We start from the raw sequence: 22,971 nt of genomic DNA on the forward strand, positions 1-22,971 counted from the left end.
TTAGGGATAGGACAGTAACCCCACTGCCTGACACCTCTGCTTGTGGCTTATTTTCCTTGAGAATAATGGGTCAGGCATGTTTAAAGGGAACCTGTCACCAGATTTGGCGTGTATAAGCTGCGGCAACCACCAATGGGCTCTTATATACAGCATTTGAGAATACTGTATATAAGAACCCATGCTGCTGTGTAGAACGTAAAAAACACTTTTTTATTATACTCACCTAGGGGGGTGTCCGGTCCAATGGGTGTCACTTCACTTCTCTCCGGTCTAGCGCTTCCTCTCTGCGGCGATGGCCGTCCTCCTTCTTCCGAGGCTCGTCCTTTGTCATCCACACTGGCCGGTATTGAGGTCCTGCGCAGGCGCACATTGACCTGCCCTGCTGGGGGCAGATCAAAGTATTGTAGTGCGCATGCACGGGCGTTCTTTAACCTTTACTTGCGCCTTCGCATTACACTACCTTTATCTGCCCTTAGCTGGGCAGATCAAAGTGTGCCTGCGCATGTTCACAATGTCTGCCTATGTGGATAAACTGAAAAATAAGGAGCGCTGATAGTGTAATACCAACAGATCAGTGAGGTAGATCAGGAAAAATACACTCACCTGAAAAGGTTGTGATAGTCACAACCACTGATAGCGCATAGGATGAAGGCGTCTGCTGCAGCCCCACGTGGATGTGCATACAAATCAGAGAGAAGAGGGGGTTAATGCCGCGCATCAGCCAAAATGAAGATGTAGCACGTTGATGTTGTAAATTGTGAGGTAAATCCGGAGATATGACGATAAATCATGATATTCAAGTATGTCAGGAAGCCCTCTCCTGGTGTCACCCCCCCCTTTCCTTCACACAACTGGTTTAGCAACAAATCCCATGGCCATGTCCTGTGATATGGAAATTAGGTGGCTTAGGGACAATGGACACAGGATGACTCCCTGCCGTGACCCTGTAGTGGGGGCTGCTAGCTAGTTAGCAAGGCTATGGAAATAGCCAGACAGAACGACTCCAGTAAAAAATGGTTCATATCTCGCAAGCCATATTTCCGATAAATATGGCAACCATAAAAATGGTGTCTCCGCATGTGGACGATGCCGGCACCCCCTTTTTATGGGAGCAGGACATTGGGAAATGCCCCAGGCGTGATATCAGCCAATGGGGAACTGGCAGACAGGTCATGAGTCCCCTCGTTCTGTGGCTAAATTCATAGCTGTCACAATGAGAGCGTTGGCGTCCGCCTACGACGCTCCCAGGCAAAGTTATGGCCCATATTCCATGTTGGGATATTGTCCATAACTCAAGCCAGGGGTGGAGCAGTGCTCCCTGTGAGGTCACTAAGGTAGGAGGGGACCTGGATGTGCCCAGGTTGATAACCCTACTTCGGCCATTTTCCAGTGTTCTTCTGCTCGGGGGCCTGGTTGGGAAAGACCTGTGAGGGAGTTCCTGGAAACCTGGTCTACAGCGCCCCCCTGTGGCCAGACGCAACAAGGTAACTGCTGGAACTGTGTATGCCTGTTTGTAACCCATGCTTTGATTGTAACTGTACTCTGACATATGTATATTCTGTAGATTCCCTATTGTATATATTGTAGTTCTAGTGTGCTTTAGGCTGATTAAATTATATAATTAATCTTGGGCTGTTCTGTTATCTCGATCTTGAATCCCACGTCTGTGTGTTCGGCTAATAGTTACCGTAAATCGGTTGGTGGCAGCGAATTGTGCCAAGGATTATTGTGGGGAGGCCAGTGAGATTCGGGGAGATATTATATATTCCGCCCGCGGAGGTCGGGGGAATATATACCTTACTCTCACCGGGGACCCTTCAATAATCGGCATAAGTAGTATAGCGGCCTCCTTGCTTATGGTCGGGCAATTCCATAATTGGCCTGACTATAAGAGGGGCGCTAGAGAGCGCGTCACGTGCTCTGTCTGTCGGTCGGGAGGTACAAAGGAGGGGTGACCCCCACTTGTTACCCCCCGATTGTGACGTACTGGTAGCCAGCGCGGGGGATTTCTGAGTGACCCCCCGGTGGTTTGTGACATATTGGTGGCATAGCGGTGGGATCGAGATAATAGTGTGTGTGAGTGTGAGACCCATACTCCCAGACACTAAAGACTGCCTGCAGCAGCTGTGGCTGCTGGGGTCTTCAGACTAGCTCAACACTAGAGTGTCAGAGTGCAGATACTGTAAGGTGTGTGGAGGCATCAGGTGTCAGTTCTGTGTCAGTGACCAAAAGTCTGCAAGAATGGCTGATGGCACCAGGAGCAGAGCTATGCAACTGGCCAATGCTAAGGCAGGAGCCGAAGAGAGGGAGGACGGTGCTGTGGACAGCAATGAGGAGGTTGCCCACGAGTCCTCCAGGAGCTCGACGCCAGAAAACCGTTCTGCCGAGGACATTGCGCAACCTGGCACTGCTGGACAAGATGAGGAGCAGCTCACCCAAGGTTCCTCAACGAGCCAGATGCCAGCCCTCCGCTCTGAAAGGGACAGTGAATCGCCTAGCTCTGCAGCGTGCCGCAGATCACCACGTGCCATTCCACCGAGCCTGGGAGGCTCGGATAGCCTTCTTCAAATGGCTATGGCCCTTCTCCAGGCTGGAGACCAGGAGGGCTACAAGGGACTCCTGGCAGAGCGCAGGGCGGAGCGGCACGCAGAGCGTGAGGCTGCGGAGCGAGAGCGGCAGGCAGCGCGTGAAGAGCGAGAGCGACAGGCAGACCGTGACTACCAGCTGCAGCTAGCTCAGCTCCGGCCCTCATCAGCCACATGTGACCTTCGAGACACCAAACTTCCAAAGGTCCGTGTTGAGGACTTCCCAGTGCTGGAGAAGGATGGAGACTTGGACTCTTTCTTGACTGCTTTTGAACGGACTTGCTTGCAGCACCATCTGGACCAGGAGCAGTGGGCCAAATACCTGACCCCCCGTTTAAGGGGTAAGGCCCTGGATATCCTTGGGGACTTGCCTGCTGAGGCAGATCAGGGCTACGACACCATCAAGCGGGCCCTGATCCAACAGTACAACCTCACTCCAGAGTCCTACCGCAAGAAGTTCCGGAGCCTACAGAAGGGACCAAAGGACTCCTGGGCTGACCACCGGCGGGCACTTGCCCGAGCTGCCGACCACTGGACCCAAGGCCTGCAGCTTTCCACCGGACCGGAGATCCTGGACTTGTTCATCACGGAGCAACTCTTGTGGAACTGCCCTGAGGATCTCCGCCAGTTCATCCGAGACCAGAAGCCAAAGGGGTCCACGGCTACAGCTGCCCTTGCCGATGACTACACCAACAACCGGGCCCCTGAGGCCAGGAGAGCAGCCACCAGCAGCACCTGGAGAGGGGGTAAGATGAACTCTGCGACTGCCCCACCTGCCCCTAGACTGCAGGGGGTGTCCCCCTCAACTCCCCTCTCCAGGCCCGTGGCGGAACCAAGACGGTGCCACCAGTGCAACCTACCTGGACACTTCAAGGCCATGTGCCCTCAGCGTCCCAAGGCCCCGGCTCCGTCCCCGTCCCAAGGGCCGCCCAAGGTGTATTGTGTGGGTGGGGGTGGTGGTAGGTCCCTGGACAGCTTCCAACCTGTCACCGTCGGCCGGTCTGTGACCATAGGACTGCGAGACAGCGCCTCGGAGGTGACTCTGGTGCGGCCTGAGATGGTGTCCCCCCAAGACTTGATCCCTGGAAAAACCCTCGCTGTCTCCGGGATTGGAGGCATTGACCCGGCGCTGCCTGTTGCTGACATTTATGTGGACTGGGGCGCAGGGCGAGGGGTGAGGGAGGTGGGGGTAACTGATCGGATCCCTGCAAACGTGCTACTTGGGACAGATTTGGGGCAGATAACCTCCCAGTTTGGGCCCCAACCAAGGGCTGAACCTTCAGCCCGTACTGACATGCCTCCGGACAATGTTAATGTGTTATCTATGAATGATGTAAGGGAGGAGGGAGTGAACTCTGATATTTCTGCTTGCACAGACACCATAGACACACACGCAGCTGCAGCTGTGACAGGAGGGGAGGGGGTCAGAGAAAGGTGTGACAATGCCTCTACAAGTAACCAGCCTGTGAGCTGGGATCTGTTGCCCTCTGCAGGGATAAGCAGAGAGCAGGGTGCTGCAGGGGGAGGACCAGTGTGTGGGGTGGGGGCTACCACAGCAAATGTGGGGTCCCCAGAGATTTCACAGCGGGGTTCTGTTGCTGCAGGAGGGGAACAGGCAGGTGAGATTGGGGCCGGTCCAGGAGCGGAAGTGCTCCCAGGTAAGATCTCGGTGCATGGTTCCCCCACAACCGGGGTGTCAGGAAGCCAGGTAGGTCTGCCTGAACCGGCGACTTGGTCAGGAACGGAGGAGGAGCAGGCACGACCCACGGTCGCAGCGGCTGTGGCCGCTGTCACCCGCAGTGGGAGTGCTGGAAGCCAAGGGGCCTCCCGGAGGTCCGATAGCTCTTCCCCTTCTGACCAAGTGGCAGCCGAGTCAGGTGGAGGCCAGGACACAGGTCCCGGGGTACTGACTGAAGATGTGACAGTCTCGTCGATTCTGGCCACATCTAGTCAGGGGTTTCAGGCAGCGTTAGAAGCTGACGACAGCCTGAAAGCTCTTAAGGAGCAGGCGGCACAGCCTCCCTCGGACTCGGACCCGGAGCGAGTGGTCTGGGACCAAGGACGGCTGTACCGGGCCACGGTCCAGCAGGGTTCACCGGAGGCGTGGCCCAGGGACCGACAGTTGGTGGTACCCTATCCGTTCCGGACGGAGTTGTTGCGGATCGCACATGAGATTCCGATGGCCGGACACCTAGGGATCGCTAAGACCAAGGCCAGGTTAAACCAGCATTTCTACTGGCCAAAAATGGGGGCCGATGTGGCTGCCTACTGCCGTTCGTGTGAAACCTGTCAGAGAGTGGGGAAGGCGGGGCCACACCCCAAAGCCCCACTAGTATCTCTGCCAATCATCGATGAGCCTTTCAGGAGGGTGGCTGTGGATCTGGTCGGCCCGCTGGCCATCCCCAGCAGCTCCGGGAAACGCTTCATACTGACGGTAGTGGACTATGCCACCCGGTACCCAGAAGCAGTGGCCTTGTCGTCCATTCGGGCTGACAAGGTGGCCACCGCATTGCTGGAGATTTTCTCCCGAGTGGGTTTTCCCCAGGAAATGCTCACTGACCGGGGGACCCAATTCATGTCCCAGCTGATGGAGGCCCTCTGTAAGCAAGTCCAGGTGCGACATCTGGTGGCCAGCCCGTACCATCCACAGACTAATGGCCTGTGCGAGCGGTTCAATGGCACCTTAAAGCAGATGCTTAAGATGTTGGTCGACTCCCATGGGCGTGACTGGGAGCGGTATCTCCCACACCTGTTATTTGCTTACCGGGAGGTTCCACAGGCCTCAACAGGATTCTCACCGTTTGAGCTCCTGTACGGGCGACGTGTGCGGGGCCCCCTGGCTCTGGTGAAAGAGGCTTGGGAAGGGGATTTGGCCACCCCTGGAGTGTCGGTTATCGAGTATGTCATGCGCTTCCGGGACAAAATGCAGGCCTTGACGCAACTGGTACACGACAATATGGCTCAAGCCCAGGCCGGTCAGAAGCGTTGGTACGACCAGAACGCTTGTGAGAGGACCTACCAAGTGGGTCAAGAGGTGTGGGTACTGGTCCCCGTACCACAGGACAAGCTTCAGGCAGCCTGGGAAGGCCCATACCTCGTGTACCAGCAGCTCAACCCTGTGACGTACCTGGTCACCCTGGACCCTGCCCGTGGAAGGCGGAAGCCCTTCCATGTGAACATGATGAAGGCACATCATGAGCGGGAGGCATGTGCGCTCCCCGTGTGCAACCTGCCCGAGGAGGGAGAAGCGGAAACCCTCTTGGATATGCTAGCCCAGGTTAGGGCAGGCGGATCCATTGAGGATGTGGAGGTTGGCCACCAGCTCTTGGAGGACCAACGGTCCCAGCTGTGGGCCACCCTACACCCCTTCCGGGGGTTGTTTACCAACCAGCCCGGAAGGACTGACTTGGCTGTCCATCACGTGGACACTGGGGATCATCCCCCGATCCGGCGTTCAGCATATCGGGTCTCCCTGGAGGTGCAGCAACACATGCGCCAGGAGATTGACGAGATGCTGAAGCTGGGGGTGATCCAGGCATCCAACAGCGCTTGGGCCTCGCCTGTAGTCCTCGTCCCTAAGAAGGACCGAACCACTCGGTTCTGCGTGGACTACAGGGGGCTCAATGCGGTCACGGTCGCCGATGCGTACCCAATGCCACGCATCGATGACCTGCTCGATCAGTTGGCCGGGGCTCAGTACCTGACCATCATGGATCTGAGCCGGGGATATTGGCAGATCCCCCTGACTCGCAAGGCCAGGGAACGCTCTGCCTTTATTACCCCATTTGGACTATACGAGTCCACGGTGATGCCATTCGGGATGAGGAATGCCCCTGCCACTTTCCAGCGGATGGTCAACACCCTGCTCAAGGGACTTGAAGGGTACGCGGCCGCGTACCTGGATGACATTGCCGTCTTCAGTCCCACCTGGGAGGACCACCTAGAGCATCTAGCACAGGTGCTCAGGCGGATCCACCGGGCAGGTTTGACCATCAAGCCGGGAAAGTGTCAGCTGGCCATGAGCGAGGTCCCGTACCTCGGTCACCGGGTAGGCGGGAGAACACTGAAGCCCGAGCCTGAGAAAGTGGAGGCCATCGCATCCTGGCCCACCCCCAGGACCAAGAAGCAGGTGATGTCCTTCTTGGGGACCGCTGGGTACTATAGGAGGTTTGTTCCATGCTATAGTAGCCTGGCAAAGCCCTTGACGGACCTCACCAAGAAGAAGCTGCCCTCTGCAGTCGATTGGACAATGGACTGCGAGACAGCCTTCCGGGCCCTAAAGGACGCCCTGTCCAGCCCGCCCGTGCTACAGGCAGCCGACTTCACGCGGCCGTTTGTAGTACAGACCGACGCCAGTGACTTCGGCCTCGGTGCGGTGCTCAGCCAGGTGGACTCTGCGAGCCAAGAGCACCCAGTCTTGTACCTGAGCAGGAAGCTGTTACCAAGGGAAGTTGCCTATTCCACGATGGAGAAGGAGTGCCTGGCCATAGTGTGGGCCCTGCAGCGTCTGCAACCCTATCTATACGGGCGCCACTTCATCGTGGAGACGGACCACAATCCCCTCAGCTGGTTGCACACAGTCTCTGGGACGAATGGGCGATTGTTGCGATGGAGCCTTGCGCTCCAGCAATACAACTTCACCATTCGCCACAAAAGGGGCCGTGACCACGGTAACGCAGACGGGCTGTCCCGACAAGGAGAGGTCGCGGACGGGCGCACGGGGGAACACCGGAGTGTGCTGCCCCCTAGCGCCCTCAAAAGGGGGGAGGTGTGAGGTAAATCCGGAGATATGACGATAAATCATGATATTCAAGTATGTCAGGAAGCCCTCTCCTGGTGTCACCCCCCCCTTTCCTTCACACAACTGGTTTAGCAACAAATCCCATGGCCATGTCCTGTGATATGGAAATTAGGTGGCTTAGGGACAATGGACACAGGATGACTCCCTGCCGTGACCCTGTAGTGGGGGCTGCTAGCTAGTTAGCAAGGCTATGGAAATAGCCAGACAGAACGACTCCAGTAAAAAATGGTTCATATCTCGCAAGCCATATTTCCGATAAATATGGCAACCATAAAAATGGTGTCTCCGCATGTGGACGATGCCGGCACCCCCTTTTTATGGGAGCAGGACATTGGGAAATGCCCCAGGCGTGATATCAGCCAATGGGGAACTGGCAGACAGGTCATGAGTCCCCTCGTTCTGTGGCTAAATTCATAGCTGTCACAATGAGAGCGTTTGCGTCCGCCTACGACGCTCCCAGGCAAAGTTATGGCCCATATTCCATGTTGGGATATTGTCCATAACTCAAGCCAGGGGTGGAGCAGTGCTCCCTGTGAGGTCACTATGGTAGGAGGGGACCTGGATGTGCCCAGGTTGATAACCCTACTTCGGCCATTTTCCAGTGTTCTTCTGCTCGGGGGCCTGGTTGGGAAAGACCTGTGAGGGAGTTCCTGGAAACCTGGTCTACAGCGCCCCCCTGTGGCCAGACGCAACAAGGTAACTGCTGGAACTGTGTATGCCTGTTTGTAACCCATGCTTTGATTGTAACTGTACTCTGACATATGTATATTCTGTAGATTCCCTATTGTATATATTGTAGTTCTAGTGTGCTTTAGGCTGATTAAATTATATAATTAATCTTGGGCTGTTCTGTTATCTCGATCTTGAATCCCACGTCTGTGTGTTCGGCTAATAGTTACCGTAAATCGGTTGGTGGCAGCGAATTGTGCCAAGGATTATTGTGGGGAGGCCAGTGAGATTCGGGGAGATATTATATATTCCGCCCGCGGAGGTCGGGGGAATATATACCTTACTCTCACCGGGGACCCTTCAATAATCGGCATAAGTAGTATAGCGGCCTCCTTGCTTATGGTCGGGCAATTCCATAATTGGCCTGACTATAAGAGGGGCGCTAGAGAGCGCGTCACGTGCTCTGTCTGTCGGTCGGGAGGTACAAAGGAGGGGTGACCCCCACTTGTTACCCCCCGATTGTGACGTACTGGTAGCCAGCGCGGGGGATTTCTGAGTGACCCCCCGGTGGTTTGTGACATAAATGTATTCTTTTATTCCATCGGTCTACGCATTTCGAGGATATACCTCTTCTTCAGGACCAGTGCATTAACATAGTTTCCTCGAAACGCGTAGACCGATGGAATAAAAGAATACATTTATAACATCAACGTGCTACATCTTCATTTTGGCTGATGCGTGGCATTAACCCCCTCTTCACTCTGATTTGTATGCCTATGTGGATGACATAGAGAATGTTATCCATACTGGGCTGGGTAGAAGGAGGACAGAGATCGGAGAGGAGGCGCCGGACCTGAGAGCAGCGACACGCATCGGACTGGACCGCCCCCTAGGTGAGTATAATTTAAAGTGTTTTTTCATGTTATACAGTGCAGCTTGGGCTCTTATATACAGTATTCTGGAATGCTGTATATAAGCGCTTAGTGGTGGTGGCCTCAGCTTATAGAGGCCAAGTCTGGTGACAGGTTCCCTTTAAAACTTTACATGCCTGATCGTTCTTTTTGCTCATAACTTTTCCCCATATACACATTAGGCTGATCCGTCCGAAAATGTGTTTCATAGAGCGTGTATGGCCACCCTCAGAACACTTAGGTTTTAGAGATGGGCCACAAATCTGTTAATTAGTCTCTTAAAGATTATCATTATTAGCCCTGGAGAATTCATGTTGTCTGTTTTATAGGTGCTCGTATGTCCTTTTATCTTGGTCATGAACCATTTTTTATAAATGTGAATTAACAGAAGCCTTTGTGGCTGACTGAGTATCTTACTAACTTCTTAATATAGTTGTCAACTTCGACACGATCAGACTAAACTTAAGCCGGCCGTACACATTAGATGGCTGTTGGCCGAACAATGCTTTAGCTGATGGCCATCTCAACCACCAATCCCATACACAGAAGTGTTCGCTCGGCCGAGCGCGCCTGTGTTCTCTATGAGAAAGCTGCTGACTGACATGTCTGCCGGCTGCTTATCTCAGGGAGAACATTACAATCGGCTGTCCAAAATTGGACATCTGCGATCCACACATCTCTCCTGACCATCAGTCGGCCGGTGCCCCCATACACCTGAAACCAACTGCCAAACCCGTTGATATTGACAGGTTGTGCCTACGTTGGTCTAATCTGTATGGGGGTCCTTAGTCTTCTTCCTGAGGATGGCCATACGTAGGCAAATAATGAGACATTGATCTGTCAGCAGATAATATATTTTGGGTCCTTTCTCTCTGAAGAACAATGGATGAAGTCTTGGGAAAGGTTTATCATCAGCACATAGAAAATCTTTTTATAATATTGAATTCCTTAGCACCAGCCTAGTCTTCATCTGACCAGGCTGAAAAATGCAACACTTTGCCCATGACGGTCTTCTGAAAATATGCAGACCCATTTACTAGTCACAACAGCCCCTTCCCCCCCCACCCATCTTGTACTTACATATTCAAAACTACCACACTCTTTAAATTAACATTAGGAATTCTGGATTGTTCTTACATAGGTGCAATCAGACCCATGTGCCAGTTTTAAGGTACAGAAATTTATTGAAACTCGGGGAGGTCAGTAAGGTGTTTTTTTTTCCCCCAGAAATTATCTTTTAAATGGAATCTATCAGCAGGTTTTTGCTATGTAATCTATGGACTGCATAAGGACACTGATTTCATTGATGTGTCTCCCATCAGGCTGTGTGCTGTTGTCTCAATACAATGGGTGTTTTATCAACAAGAGATTATCACTGCCAGACTGGCTCCCCACATGCCTCCTAGTCCAACCTTGCCGCCAGCACTGATTAGCAGCTTACTGTCAATATACAATGTACACAGAAAGCTATGGTGGGTGGGGTTAGCTTTTTGAGCTCTGTTACATTAATAATCGAAAACACATCTGAATCCCTATAGCAAGTGCTCAGTGTAAACCAGAAACTAGGATCATAACTAATGTTTTAAAAACTGTGAAAACTCTCCTAGTTCAATGCTTATTCAACCTATAAAGAATTGGAGCCATATTTTCTCAAAAAATACAAGATAAAAAAAGATATACTTTATTAAACATATATGCAGACAAACAAAGATACATACAAGGTAAAAGTGCATGGTGCCAGACTATGAACTAGCTATGATGCCAGAGAGTTTCCAAAGTACAAAGGGGAGGACACACCTCCAATGGGGTGTGCATGCAGATTGTGCTCTACTTTACGGGAATATTTAATTAATTATAGCAATACATGGCCCAAAATACGCCACAGCACTTAGCCATAGTAATCCCTGTTGGCAATAGGCATCCCTGTAACACCTACGCATGTTTCGCATGGGCATAACAGGCATCCCTGTAACCCCTATGCACATTTTGCGTGGGCATAACTGCTGCCACGAGTAAACTAAGTGATGCAACTCTGGAATTACAGTCTCTTACCATACATCATGCTGCTCTCAGATGAGGTAGCAAAAACCTGCTGACAGGTTCTATTACCCTGATAGTGCAGGACTGTAACCCCCACCACCACCACATACTTTAGATGGCTTGTGTTCAGCAAATTGTTCCACCGGCAAGTATTTTCGCCCAACTGGCTTCTGAGCGCTTCTGCAAATCTCTTTGCTAGAACTGCTGCTGGATGTCTATGGCTTATCTCTTGAGAAATAAAAGAATTGGCGGTCCTAAATCGGGCACATTGGACCTTTCCTTCCCGTCATTTGTCCGTAGGAGGTCCCTATACACACACACATATATATATATATATATTATATATATATATATATTATACACACACACACATTATATATATATATATATATATATATATATATATTATATTATATTATATACACACATATATATATGTGTGTATATAATATAATATATATATATATAATGTGTGTGTATATATATATATATATATATATATATATATATATATATATATATATATATATATATATATATATATATATATATATATATATATATATATATATATATATATATATATATATATATATATATATATATATATATATATATATATATATATACACATACATACATACATACATACATACATACATACATACATACATACATACATACATACATACATACATACATACATCTCACACACACACACACACATTATATATATATATATATATATATATATATATTATATTATATACACACATATATATATATGTGTGTGTATATAATATATATATATATATATGTGTGTGTATATATATATAATATATTTTACACACACCAGGACTGTCAGCCGAACCTGTTGATATTGGGGACCTCAATGTTCTCATCTATAAAATTAGAACTGGATGTGCTTCTCCACCATATTGGTTTTACTACTCCTGAATATTAATGAATTAATTACATTTTTGTTTTCCTTCTAGGGGCGAGGATTCTTGACCAGAAGCCTCAAACGGTGGACATGGGAAAGGATTACTACAAGATCTTGGGCATCCCTTCAGGGGCCAACGAAGATGAGATCAAGAAAGCCTATCGCAAAATGGCTCTTAAATACCACCCAGATAAGAACAAGGATGCCAACGCTGAGGACAAGTTCAAGGAAATCGCAGAAGCGTATGATGTTCTCAGTGACCCCAAAAAGAGGGCAGTGTATGACCAATATGGAGAAGAAGGTAAGAACCCTGAAACCAGTCAACGACTGTAAAGGATGTGCAATAACCTGACCTTTTTTACTCTCGAGCAGATGGCAATGAAAAGTCCATTGACTGTTTTTGGTGCATACTGAGGTTCAATGTACTCTTTTAGAGTATAGAAAGTGCACAAGTTGTCTGAACATTTAGCTTTATATGATAAATGTATGATTGCTGTTGGTCACCTTCGAGATACCTCCACCAATCTCAGGCAAAAAGCCCAAAGTCGCCGTTGTGAATTAATGTAGTGAGCATGGACAACCAGTCTGCATGACCTTGGCAATCATGCCCAGTTAATGGAGCAGCCTGGAAAAGAAAGAATTGCTCTGTTGTCGGCAGCAGAATCGCCGGCAAGAGCAGTCCGTGACTTCTCTGATCTGGAGCCGGGTATAACAGGCAGTTGGCAACTACCCGCCTGTTAGTTCTTAGACCCATTGTGAAAACGTTAAAGGGGTTATCTGGAACTATTTTAGAAGATAGCCGCCCGTTACCTGGTACTAGCATTGAACACTGGCATCTACTGTTCCACATATCCACTGTGGTGCTGTATTTATGTAAACCTCTCCAGATTGCTCTTCTGCATTTATTAATAACCTGGACCTGCCAGGACTTATTTGTGCAGAACGGCCGCACTGTTTATATTGAGAAATAGTCTGGGCCAGCTTTCTGTCTCATAATGTGTCTTGTGCACATGAAGATGTGTTCTTGGTGCCTGGAGTTGGGATATGGAGCAACAAGCAATCCTGCTGCCCAGAGCTATCACAGAGTCTGCTGCAAACAAGACTAGATGTCTCCAGGGCTAAAACATCTAGTGTGACCCTACAAGGAGATGCACAACTGTGTATTATCCAGTATAAAGCTTCATACCACTAGAAGACTGTTTCTTTCCCTTTGAAATATGAAGAGTATTCGCATATCTGTAAGATATGCCATGAGTTTGATTGGGGTCCCAGATGTTGGACACCCACCTATCACGAAAAATAAGGGGCTGATATTGAGTTACATATGTTATACTTGGTTCACATCTAGGGTTTTCCTGAGCAATTTTCTATCTCTCCGATGCAGGTCTGAAGACAGGAGGTGGATCATCTGGTAACACTGGGAACTCCTTCCACTACACTTTCCACGGGGACCCGCATGCCACCTTTGCTTCTTTCTTTGGAGGCTCAAACCCCTTTGACATTTTTTTTGGCTCGGGCCGCACCCGTATGGGCAATGGCTTCGACCACGAAGACATGGACATCGAAGATGACGACGATGATCCCTTCAGTAACTTTGGGCGTTTTGGTGTGAACGGATTCCACCGGCGACACGGAGATCAGCTACACACTCGACGGAAAGTGCAAGACCCCCCTGTCATTCACGAGCTCAAAGTGTCATTGGAGGAAATCTATCACGGCTGTACCAAGCGAATGAAGATCACACGGAGAAGATTGAACCCAGATGGTCGGACAGTAAGAACTGAGGACAAGATCCTAAATGTGGTGATCAAGAAAGGTTGGAAGGAGGGGACCAAGATCACCTTTCCTAAAGAGGGGGATGCCACATCAGAAAACATCCCCGCAGACATTGTGTTCCTACTGAAAGACAAACCACATGCACATTTCAAGAGAGACGCGTCCAACATAGTCTACACGGCTAAGATCACCCTGAAAGAGGTAGGTGCACATTCTAAAAATGTCCTCTGCACTTAAAGTGCATTTTCCTACCATATTCAAATATCTGAATGTTGTAGACACCAATAGCCGAAATGCAACCTGATAAGACACATTAGGATATTGATTATTCGGGTTTGTATCTTGAAGGACACCTCCCACGAGTCTTCTAGGGCCTTATGATAATGGATAAAGTCAACAGTTGTAAACAAAGTGTGTAGTGCAGAGGAGCAGTCTCTTGTACGGCAGATAGAATGTCCTGTGACCATTTCATGTCCTCAACTAGTTTCCACCAAGAAATCAAGACACCCTGAAAAATTCTGTAAAGGTGGGGCCTTACACATTAGGAGTAACTGATCTGGTTAATAAAGTTGACCAAAAAGATTTGCATTTCCCAACTGCAGAAGCTCCCCCTACCAGCACTATGAACCTCCCCCCACCAGCCTGCTTCCTCATAGGCCCCCCACAACATCTTCATTAAAGTGTGACGTATACACAAGGTCATGGCAAGCACACTATTGGGAAGAGGCACCAGGAATGCTTCCTGGTAAAAGGAGGCACATAGGGCTCGTCATCCATGGATTACTGACGTGACCATTAGTCCAGAGGACTAGTCTTGCTCACGTGTTGGTGAATTATAGTTTTGCCAATTCAGTCACACATTTTATTCTATGTTGGCTGCCGAAATCAGTCGGACTGGCCGTGCAAAGTGAATCACACTGGGTCAAAGGCCGGGGATCTTATTGGGAACATTCTTGTGGGTAAGATCATTCGTGGGAGGAAAAGCTCTTTCGTAGTAACGAGAAGAGATATGAACCTAGTCTAAGTAGGGCAGCGCTCTGTGCATGTGATACGAGCTTGGACCTGATCCTGCTTGTTACGAGTATATTTAGAGACGCTGTGAGCTCGGCACCGCTGTCACCGGGAGTAGACTCTTCACGTGATATTTAAAGATGACTCTATACAATCACTATGTAATCGAGTGATGATTGACCACGGCTGGAGGTGGATTTCATTTTCGGCTCTTAATAAGGGCTTGTCTCACAATGGCAATCTTCACACTGTCACATGTAACATTGCCAGTTATTCAGGTAGGGAAGTCATGTTCGATGGATCTTGTACCTCTTCAGTAGAAGCTTATTCAGGGGTTCCTCTTAGAAAGGTTTCTTCAGAAATTGCTTTCTATTAATGGTTTCTTCAGAGGCTGCTCTCTGATAAGAGATTATTATTTTGCTACCTGTTGTGTTATTTTTTTTGTTTGTTTTTTCCCCCCGATATTGCTTTCTAGTAAGGGTTTCGTCAGATATTGATGTTTTAGGAATGGTTTCTTCAGATGCTGCTCTCAGATAACTTTTTTTTTTCTATGGTAACTCTAGTAAGTGTTTCTCTAGATGTTATTTAGTACAGGTTAGTTCAGAAATTGATCTTTAGTAATAATTTCTTCTGATGCTGCTTTCTGTTATTCTGTTGTACCTCTCTAGTAAGTGTTTCTCCAGCGTTTTGCTTTCTAGTAAGGTTTTCTTCAGGGGCTGTTTTCTAGTAAGGTTTTCTTCAGGGACTGTTTTCTAGTAGGGTTTTCTTCAGGGGCTGTTTTCTAGTAAGGTTTTCTTCAGAGGCTGTTTTCTAGTAAGGTTTTCTTCAGGGGCTGTTTTCTAGTAAGGTTTTCTTCAGAGGCTGTTTTCTAGTAGGGTTTTCTTCAGAGGTTGCTCCTTGATAAGGGTTTCTTCAGAGGTTTCCCTCCAGTAAGGGTTTCTTCAGGAGTTGCTTTCTAGTTAGGGTTTCTTCAGAGGCTGATCTTTGATAAGGGGTTATTTGGTACCTGTTGTGTTTTTGTTATTTTCAGAGGTTGCCCCTTAGTAAGGGATTGTTCGGAAATTATCTTTAGTAATGGTTTCTTTAGATCCTGCTTTCTGATAAGGGGTTATTCCATTCTACCTCTCTAGTAAGTGTTTCTCCAGCATTTGATTTCCAGAAGGGGTTTCTTTAAATGCTGTTTTCTAGTAAAGTTTTTTTTCAAAGGTTGCTCCTTAATAAGGGTTTCTTCAGAGGTTTCTCTCCAGTAAGGGTGGCTTTACATGCTGCGATATCCGGCCCGATATCGCTAGCATGCGACCCACCCCCATCGTTTGTGCGAAACGGGCATATCGCTGCCCGTCGCGCACAAAATCTGGCACCCCCGTCACACATACTTACCTGCATAGCGACGTCGCTGTGACCGGCGTACCGCCTCCTTTCTAAGGGGGCGGTCCGTTTGGCGTCACAGCAACGTCACTAAGCGGCCGCCCAATGAAAGCGGAGGGGCGGAGATGAGCGGGACGTAACATCCCGCCCACCTCCTTCCTTCCGCATTGTGGCCGGAGGCAGGTAAGGAGATGTTCCTCGTTCCTGCAGCGTCACATGTAGCGATGTGCACTGCCGCAGGAACGAGGAACAACTTCGCCCCTGCAACAGCAGCGATAACTGGCAGCGGACCCCCATGTCAACGAGGAGCGATTTTGGACGTTTTTGCAACGATCCAAAATCGCTCCTAGGAGTCACACGCTACGACATCGCTACAGCGGTCGGATGTGTGTCACAAAAGCCGTGACCCCAACGAGATCGCTGTAGCAAAATCGTAGTGTGTAAAGCCCGCTTAAGGGTTTCTTCAGGAGTTGCTTTCTAGTAAGGGTTTCTTTCAGAGATTTCTTTTATTGCACTTAACACCACAGCTGTGTCAAAACACCATATTTTTTACAAAAGGAAATTGTGTAGCAAATCGGCAATTTCGTGCATTTTTGCAGTAAGAAATTAAAGGGAACCGGTCAGGTGTAATATGCACCCAGAGCCACGAGCAGTTCTGGGTGCATATTACCAATCACTGCCTAACTGTCCCTGTATCTAGCTAGTAGCATAGATAAAGAGATCTTTAGAAAAATTATTTCTAAAGATCCCATAAGATATGCTAAGGAGGCCAGCGACTAGTTGCGTTACTTCCCTTGGCTAGTCGGCCCCCTTAGCATGTTAGTACTAACATACTAATGAATGTGCAGTGTCAGAGGATGGTTGAGCTCACCTCTCTGCAGCCATCGCGTCCGAGTCTTGGATTTCGGCTCAGTGCGCATGATCCCCCGACTTTCGGTCATGCGCACTACATGGGTTTGAAGCGAGGACTCGTATACTCAGCTTCATAGTGCACATGACCGAAACTCCGGGGCCGAAATCGAGGACTCGGACGCAATGGCAGCAGAGAGGTGAGCACGACGATCCTCTAATGCTGCACGTTCATTTGCATGGTAGCCCACAGGGGCATACTTACATGCTAAGGGGGCCAACTAGCCAAGGAAAGTAACGCCCTCCCGACTAGTCGCTAGCTTCATTAGTATATAATGAAGGATTTTTAGATTTACTTTTCCTAAAGATCCCTTTATCTATTTTACTTGCAGGGATTAGCAATATGCACCAAGATCTGCTTGTGGTTATTAAAGGGGTACTCCAGGGAAATAAATAAAAAAAAAAATCTTGCACTCTTCCTGCGCTCTTATACTATAAAACGGAGCTGCCCAGTGCAGTTCTATTATCCTTATAACAATTGTAATTCAGTGTGACAGGAGCTGCTCTTCACTGCTCCTCGCTCCCCGGTAGGATGTCTTCTGATATCTGCTTCCCCGCAGGCCGTGACCCCTGTTCTCTGCAGAGAAGCAGCTATTATCAGGAGACTGGCTGTTACAGCAGGGATCTGCACAATGATGTGGAAAGGGGGAGCAGTGAAGAGCAGCTCCTGTCACACTGAATTACAAGTGTATGATAATAGAACTGCACTGGGCATCTCAGCTTTATATTGTCAGAGTGCAGGAACAGTACAAGAATTTTGTATCTCAATGGAGAACCCCTTTAATACTACTCGAGTGTTATTCCAGTTTGGCAAGAAAATTCTCCTTATTCTTGTACCTAGGAGCAGTATTATAGTGGTTATATTCTTGCATATAATGGGAGTATTATAGTAGTTGTATTCTTATACTTAGGGGGCAGTATTATAGTAGGTATATTCTTGTACATAGGATGCAGTACTATAGTAGGTATATTCTTGTACATGGGGGCATTATTATAGTTGGTACTGTATATTCTTGTAAATAGGGGCACTATATTAGTATGTATATTCTTGTACATAGCAGTCTTATAGTAGTTATATTCTTGTATATAGGGGCATTATTATAGTTGGTACTGTATATTCTTGTAAATAGGGGGCACTATAAAAGTAGGTATATTCTTGTACATAGTGGCAGTATTATAGTAGTTACATTCTTGTACACATGGGCAGTATTATTGTAGTTATATTCTTGTACATAGGAGCAGTATTATAGTAGTTATATTCTTGTACATAGGCGCATTAGTATAGTAGTTATATTCTTGTACATAGAGGCAGTATTATAGTAGTTATATTCTTGTACACATGGGCGGTATTATTGTAGTTATATTCTTGTACACATGGGCGGTATTATTGTAGTTATATTCTTGTACATAGGAGCAGTATTATAGTAGTTATATTTTTGTACATAGGAGCCTTAGTATAGTAGTTATATGCTTGTACATAGGGGGCAGTATTATAGTTTATATTCTTGTTCATAGGAGCAGTATTATAGTAGTGTTTTTTTTCTTGTACATAGGGGGCAGTATTATAGCAGTTATATTCTTGTACATGGGCAGTATTATAGTAGTTATATTCTTGTATATAGTTGGCAGCACTATAGTGACTATATTCTTGTATATAAGGGGCAGTATTCTAGTAGTTTTATGCTTGCATGTAGGGGGTAATATTATAATAGGTCACTTTCATATTGCAGTCTTGTTTCCTTTTTTCTGATGGTCTTGCACTGTACGTCCATGTCCTGGAGTTGTAGGGGTTAACTAATAAACCAAGGGATCTGTGCTTGGCTGCATTAAGCCATGTCCTGAAAGCTTGCCAAGGTGAATAGCTGTGCACCATTAAAGGTGCGAGCCTCACAGCAGCGCTCACTGTGCTCCCCTGGTATTGTGATGTGGACATTGTCGCAGCCTCGTCCATATTTAGCACCTCTCCAGTTCCAGGAATATTCAGGGTCCGGTTCTGCATGTGAATTGCTAAGGAGGGCAGTGTTTTCTCTTCTGGCCAGTGATGGGCACAGTCTCCCATGGGTGCAGTTATACCTAGAGTCCCCTTTGGGGGTCGTAAACTATATCTGGGGTAGGGAGAAGGTCACGACATTGAAGGAGAACTTCAGAGCTGGAGGGAATAATGCAGGAGGCTGGTGGACGGCTGCCATCTGATACAGGATCTTACTGTTTCATGGGCTGCAGCGCTCCCCTGCCCTGGAGAATACGAGATGTCACCCTAAACTTTATTGTCCATGAATAGAATGCCAGAATGACAGTGAAGACTGACATGTCTGGGTTTATGGAAACAGAGGCTGTAATTGTAGCTTAGTGGCAGATCCGGCAGACCTTATACTTCTCATTAATGCATATTTGCTATAATTGCATCCAGTGTAAATGTAGGTGAAATGTGATTGTTGGTCCCCTGGTACAAATCGTATTACCATTTCAAGCTATTGTGCATTGGATATTCCATCATTTTGTGAATGTGGGGGACCTATAGCCCCCCCCCCACTGAGAATTAAAGGGACGCTTCACAGTCTTTCCCTTTACATTGGGGCGAGCTGTAGTTCCCTGCACAGCCCTGCACAGCCCTGCTGGGCTGGGAAAAATTCAGCTTCCTTCTCAAGATCAGTGGAGAACCTGAGAACTTTTATAGGATGGGAATGAATATACCTTCGAAGTGCAACCCCACATAAAATCCAGTTTCGTCTTTAATTCCTCTTGGTACCTTAAAAAAAAAACAATAAAACAGCCAATAAACCACCATTGACAGATCTTACTTAGTACTTTGAGTGCACAGAGGTGTAACCAAACCAGCCAATAAAGGACCATTGACAGATCTTACTTACACTTACTTAGTACTTTGAGTGCCCAGGGGTGTAATGTTATGAACAAGGTGTATTTGCATTTCTGTATCATAAAGTGATGAAGTACCGCTGAGATCTGCAGTCCATATTTGATCATTGAGGGTCAGTTTTCATACAGGAGAGATTTTAATGGTGCCCCAGCTCTAAACTTTTCCTATAGGATTGGTGAACCCTCCCATATACTAAAGATTTAACATCACTTTTTATATGGGATTAAACCTTCAATATTCACTGACTACATAGGCCATATTAATAAGGGTGGAGCAGCAGAAGGAGGATTTGAGATGATGGGTGACTGAGTTGTCATTGAAAATACGGTAATTACATATAATGATGCATTTCCTTTACGACTTTGCTTTATAACACGCAGGTCGGAAGGAATGGCAGCGTCTCCATTCTCAAGATATAAAGGGAGTTTACTATGCAGCTTGAGTGACTCACAAAAACTTTATTCAGAGTCTACAAGACTAATTTGGCCACCCGTGTCACCCGGCCGTAGATCGCTGTATGACGCTACTAATGGCAGCATAGTACAAGTGACCCCAGAAGTAAAAATCCTACTAAAATCTGACTTTTTGCCTCGTTCTTGTCATGGTCACAGCACCTTGGAGGTAGCCACATGACTCCTTTCCCCTTGCTGTAGTAGCAGCACAGTGCAATCTTTTGCCGCACAACCTATGTTGCAGCCCAAGTTGCCATGTAGCCAGAGCCTACATGTCCAAGATCCTATCCCAATAGATAGTAGAGGTAATAATATTAGCAAATACCTTCAATTAGAAATGTAGTATAGTTCTCCTGATTAGCTATGTCATTTACTTCATGTGCAGGGCATTGCAGTAATTTAGGTATTATTATAGCACAATTTATTCCATGCTGCTTTACAAGTGAAGAGGGTATACATATAATAAAGTACAATAATCATGAACAATACAAAACAAACAGGTACAGGAGGAGAGAGGACCCTGCCCGCGAGGGCTCACAGTCTACAGGGGATGGGTGAAGGTACAATAGGTGAGGACAGAGCTGGTTGCGCAGTGGTGTCCTGCTCTGAGGGTTATTTTAGGTTGTAGGCTTCTCGAAAGAGGTGGGTCTTCAGGTTACTTTTGAAGCTTTCCATGTTAGGGGAGAGTCTGATATGTTGGGGTAGAGTGTTCCAGAGTATGGGGGAGGCACGGGAGAAATCTTTGTATGAGATTGTGGGACGAAGGGAATAGATAAGGAGATGTGTTATGAGGATCTGCGTTTACGTGCAGGTAGGTACCGGGAGACTAGGTCACAGATGTAAGGAGGAGACAGGTTGTGGATGGCTTGGTATGTCATGGTTAGTGTTTTGAACTGGAGTCTGGGCAATGGGAAGCCAGTGAAGACATTGGCAGAGAGGAAAGGCCAGGGAATAGTGAGGGGAACGGTGGATTAATTGGGCGCAAGTTTACGGTAGATAGGAGGGGTGCAAGAGTGTTAGAAGGGAGGCCAGAGAGCAGGAGGTTGCAGTAGTCGAGGCGGGAGATGATGAGGGCACGCATTAGTGTTTTTGCTGATTCTTGGTTAAGGAATGCACGAATCCGGGAAATATTTTTGAGTTTTAGTCGTCAGGAGGATAACTATTGCACCTCATTTATAGTCAGCCTGCATTGTAGACTACCCATCTGTATGGCACCACCATTCTTCCTTCTCATGACTGTTGCTTCATGACACCAACTTTATATTCATCCCCTGAAATACTCTTTGATGCTTAGAACACTTTTTGCTATAACGATCAGCACATTGTGGAAAGTTACCGTATCATTATAGGTGATAATGCGTTAGCTCTCCGGCACTACCCTCCAATTGACCAGATATATTTCTTTCTTCCAGGCTCTGTGTGGCTGCACCGTCAACATTCCCACCATCGACGGCCGGGTCATCCCGCTACCCTGCAGCGACGTCATCAAACCAGGAACTGTGAAACGGCTACGAGGTGAAGGATTGCCTTTCCCCAAAGTTCCCACGCATCGCGGCGACCTTATAGTAGAGTTTCAAGTACGATTTCCAGACAGAATACCACAACCAACCCGTGAACTCCTCAAACAGCACCTGCCATGTTCCTAGTATTATATGTGCACAGGGGCGCGGGGCCCCATGCAATAAATTACTGATTTGTGCCAAGAGCTTTGCAATGGAGATCTACAGTGTCTAAATCTTGGGATAACGGTCTATACCCCACATTCTATGCAGAAGACGACAACTTCCTAGAGCTCAAAATAATAAGACTTTTTGTTTTTTTTTCTTCAAAGTTTGAGCCCACCATCTTCGTGTGACAAATGATAAGCGAGGGCACAGCGGGCAGGCCCTGGCATCCGTGTGTACTGTTATGGGGGCACTAGACTAGTTCTTTGTATTTTAAAATGTAGGAATTCTGGACTTCCAGCTGTATCTTGATTCCCTTTATAATCCGATTTATCAGTATTTTTAGCTTCAGACATTGAACTATGGGACTTTTAGAATACATTTTATAAAAGCAAAAAGAAAAAATAATTGTAAATATAATTTAACGTGACTGATGAATTTTGACATTTCTACACACTGGGCAGAAATAAAAAGTAAAGATTGTGAATTTTAGAAAGACTGATCCCTGTTTTGTATGTAGCAGTGAATGGACATTAAACCCACCCCACAATGAGTAGTAGCTTATCATCTGGGTTGCAAAGTAGGAGGTGGATGATCATTGCCAGTCCCAAGAGGGACTTGTAGGAGATGATCGATTATGAGGTCACTCCCAAAATAGAAGTAGGAAGAGCTGGCTAGGGATCTCACCCCTAAGCGGGACTTGTAGGTAGAGATTGATAGTGAGGTCACTCCCCAGAGGAATGTATTTGAGGTCATCACCAGTCAGGTCACTCTCCCAGGAAGAACGTATAGGAGGTCACCAGTGAGGTAATTTCCCAGAACGGGAGAAGGTCACCAGTGAGCTTACACTCCAGAGAAACATATAGGAGGAGGTTGCCAGTGAGGTCCTTTCCCAGAGGAATGGAAGGAGGTTATCAGTGAGGTCCCTTCCAGGACGAACGTTTAGGAGGAGCTCACCAATGAG

At 47.5% G+C, this 22,971-nt stretch overlaps 1 protein-coding gene across 3 annotated transcripts in view; it reads left to right on the plus strand.

Annotated features, from left to right (window-relative positions):
* The window catches only part of DNAJB5 (DnaJ heat shock protein family (Hsp40) member B5), a 33,716-nt gene extending 11,213 nt beyond the window's left edge, over positions 1–22,503 (plus strand). For all 3 annotated transcript variants that reach the window (XM_075326999.1, XM_075326992.1, XM_075326984.1), the window contains 3 exons: positions 12,002–12,250; positions 13,334–13,926; positions 21,756–22,503. In XM_075326999.1, the coding sequence (XP_075183114.1) occupies positions 12,040–12,250; positions 13,334–13,926; positions 21,756–21,989 (1,038 nt within the window). In that variant the 5' untranslated portion in view covers positions 12,002–12,039 and the 3' untranslated portion in view covers positions 21,990–22,503. The remainder of the gene's footprint in view (positions 1–12,001; positions 12,251–13,333; positions 13,927–21,755) is intronic.
* Positions 22,504–22,971: the final 468 nt, after the last annotated feature.

This window comes from Anomaloglossus baeobatrachus, chromosome 1, assembly GCF_048569485.1.
Source record: "Anomaloglossus baeobatrachus isolate aAnoBae1 chromosome 1, aAnoBae1.hap1, whole genome shotgun sequence".
Lineage (NCBI taxonomy): Eukaryota > Metazoa > Chordata > Amphibia > Anura > Aromobatidae > Anomaloglossus > Anomaloglossus baeobatrachus.